The sequence below is a fragment of the Pinus tabuliformis genome, chromosome 4_1 (assembly GCF_031772625.1).
Source record: "Pinus tabuliformis cultivar Carrire ecotype Pingquan chromosome 4_1, CPIR1, whole genome shotgun sequence".
NCBI classification, from domain to species: domain Eukaryota; kingdom Viridiplantae; phylum Streptophyta; class Pinopsida; order Pinales; family Pinaceae; genus Pinus; species Pinus tabuliformis.
In genome coordinates, this window is record NC_142303.1 from 964,535,087 (window position 1) to 964,537,939 (window position 2,853).

General features: G+C 36.1%; 1 protein-coding gene across 1 annotated transcript; it reads left to right on the forward strand.

Annotated features, from left to right (window-relative positions):
- The first annotated feature begins 525 nt into the window (after nucleotides 1-525).
- Nucleotides 526-2,552, forward strand: LOC149179362 (transcription factor LRL3-like). The gene is made up of 5 exons (XM_089422431.1): nucleotides 526-636; nucleotides 868-933; nucleotides 1,848-1,913; nucleotides 1,999-2,067; nucleotides 2,178-2,552. The coding sequence occupies exons 1-5, from the start codon at nucleotides 526-528 to the stop codon at nucleotides 2,550-2,552; spliced, it is 687 nt and encodes a 228-aa protein (XP_089278557.1).
- Nucleotides 2,553-2,853: the final 301 nt, after the last annotated feature.

Genomic DNA, 2,853 nt, shown 5'->3' on the forward strand with positions numbered 1-2,853 from the left:
ACTAATTATATATTTTTTAAATATATTTTTTTTTGTTAATAAGATTAATCCTTCTTTTATTATTTAAAATTAAATATTAGGTCCATCTTTATTTTATATAGATAAAAATAATAACTGTTTTTATTTTAATTTAAAATACAAGAATTGTTTGGCTGAAAACCTACTTTTCGGTTTACTATTTAGTATAAGTAGTTGAATATTCTCAACAGAAAAGCAAATTGACTTTGTCTTAACAAACATTTGCCTTGAGAGTTATATTGTGTTAATGGTGACCGGCCAATGCTAGAAATAGAGAACTGTCTTGGTAGCTTGTGATCGAGCAGAGAACTGTCTTGGGTAGCTTGTGATATTGAAGCTTTGTAAGAAGAGAACTGTCTTGGGTAGCTTGTGATCCAGTAGAGAACTGTCTTGCGTAGCTTGTGACACTGAATCTCTGTAAGAAGAGAACTCTCTTGGGTAGCTTGTGATACACAAGCTCTGTAAGTCTATAGCTAGAAACAGTGTATTGGAAATCATTTGCAAGACATGGGTGATGCTGATAGGTCAACTGGTGGAAAAGCTTTTAATGGAAATCCAAGGATACGTGGGAGGGCTAGTCGAGGTCAAGATATGGATCCTCACAGTGTAGATAAACCGGTGAGAAAATATTTTATGTTTCCTCTGAAATCTTTTAGTGTGGAGACGGTTTTGACCTTTTTTGCTAGATAAACCGGTGAGAAATTTTTTTATTTTTCCTCTGAAATCTTTTAGTCTGGAGACAGTTTTGACCTTTTTTGCTAGATAAACCGGTGAGAAAATATTTTATTTTTCCTCTGAAATATTTTAGTCTGGAGACCGTTTTGACTTTTTTTGCTAATTATCTGGCAGGAACGGAGAGACAGAATTGGACAAAACTTGAAAGCTTTGCATGACCTTGTTCCAAATGCTAATAAGGTAAGTAAAAGAGGAATTCCTAAATATTAGTGATTGTTTTTTTAATAGCAAATCCCTGATGGTAAGAGCATACCCTGATTTATCCGTAATTGTAAGAGCATACCCTGATGATCTAGAAATGTATTTGTGGATAAACACTGTGACTCTTTACTACTAGGCGCTTAGTGTTTTTCATAATTTGGACCCTAGATTTTTCACAATTCACCTTCCACGAGATATTGGACATGAAAACGCCCATGGTGAATGAACTTATATGAATCCCTTCATGGTGAATGAACTTATATGAATCCCGAATCAAATTTGATTAGAAATGCTGGGTGATTGACAAAAATTCTTGAAATTATATTGTATTCAGTTGTTTTGACTATGCAAATAATTGTAATTATGTTTTTAATCTCAGTATAATAAAGTTTCAAATAAAATTGATGGCCTCCACCATTCTCCTCAAATTATCTTCTATAAGTTGATAAGTTCGGCACTTATTCACACGTGGTTCTAGTCCAATTCCGACCAAAACTATGTATTTCAGCGAAGTATTCCAAGCCTGATTTCTTCAGTTGAGAAATAAATTCATGACACTGCAAAGAAACTAATATATATAAATTGAAGGAGATAACGATTCTCCATAATGCTATGGGATCACATAGTCTTGGGGATCAAATGGATCAAATGGCAACCCACTCATTGCCAGAGATGGAGACAAATTTGTTAATATTTGTCTGTTGTTTACTCATGTAAACTGTGAAATGCTTATATGCATTTACTGTCATCCAATACATGGAATGTTGGTGATTGATAAGAATCCAAGGTACTGGGTTGTTTAAAGTTCTTTTGATTTTCGTAATTGTTTGTTCTTTATATTTTGGTAAATGATTGTTCTTTAAATGATGGAAAGATTGCTGTTATATATGCAGACGGACAGAGCATCGATGCTGGATGAAATAATTGAGTATGTCAAACTTCTGCAGATGCAAATAAAGGTTGTTCCCAAATCTCTTGCAACATTGAATTTCTGCAGCCTATGATAAGCTCAGTTCTTGTTCTCAAAGCTCAGCTGTTCTGCAGGTTTTGAGCGCGAGTAAGCTTGGCAGTGTTGGTTCAGTTGGGCCTCTAACTCGCAATGTTGCAGCTGAGGTACACGCCTCATTGTTGATTTTTGTTAGCAATAGAAATGTATTCTGTTACTGGAACAGCCACGTGTGTTTTACTTTGTTGGCTGATGCTACCTTTTTTCGGTTTGCAAGGCATCAGCGGGTCTGCTTCAACCTGGTGGCTCGCTATTTAAGGAAGGCCGAGAGTTTGAGAACAATATTGTGAAGTTCATGGAGAGGGATATGAATGGAGCTACGGAGTACTTGCAAAGTAAAGGGCTCTGTTTGATTCCAGTTGCACAGGTAACCGCCATATCTAATGAAGGTCGAAACCCAGGGCTCGGATCATCTCGGGCTCCAGATTCTATTGACAGACGAAACACAGAAACTACCACTAGTTGTTCAGGTGTTCTTGGAATGGGAGCTGTTGGATCTGGCAGCGATTTAGGTTCAAAGGGAAACAAAGCAATAAAGAAAGGAAAAGAATTAGTTCCCACCGATAAGTCAGATGAAGCAGATTCTCTGTGATAATATCTTGTTTGTGCAAAACTATGGAAAAAGAATAGGGAAGGTGAGCTGCTGGATCTGGCAGCGATTTAGTTTTAAAGGGAAACAAAGCAATAAAGAAAGGAAAAGAATTAGTTCCCACCGATAAGTCAGATGAAGCAGATTCTCTGTGATAATATCTTGTTTGTGCAAAACTATGGAAAAAGAATAGGGAAGGTATCCTGAGGCCAATAACACACTTTTACTATATATGAATTTTATCGAAGTTTAATAGGATCTCGTACATAAATGGAATGTATCCTGGCAGTTCAGATATGAAATA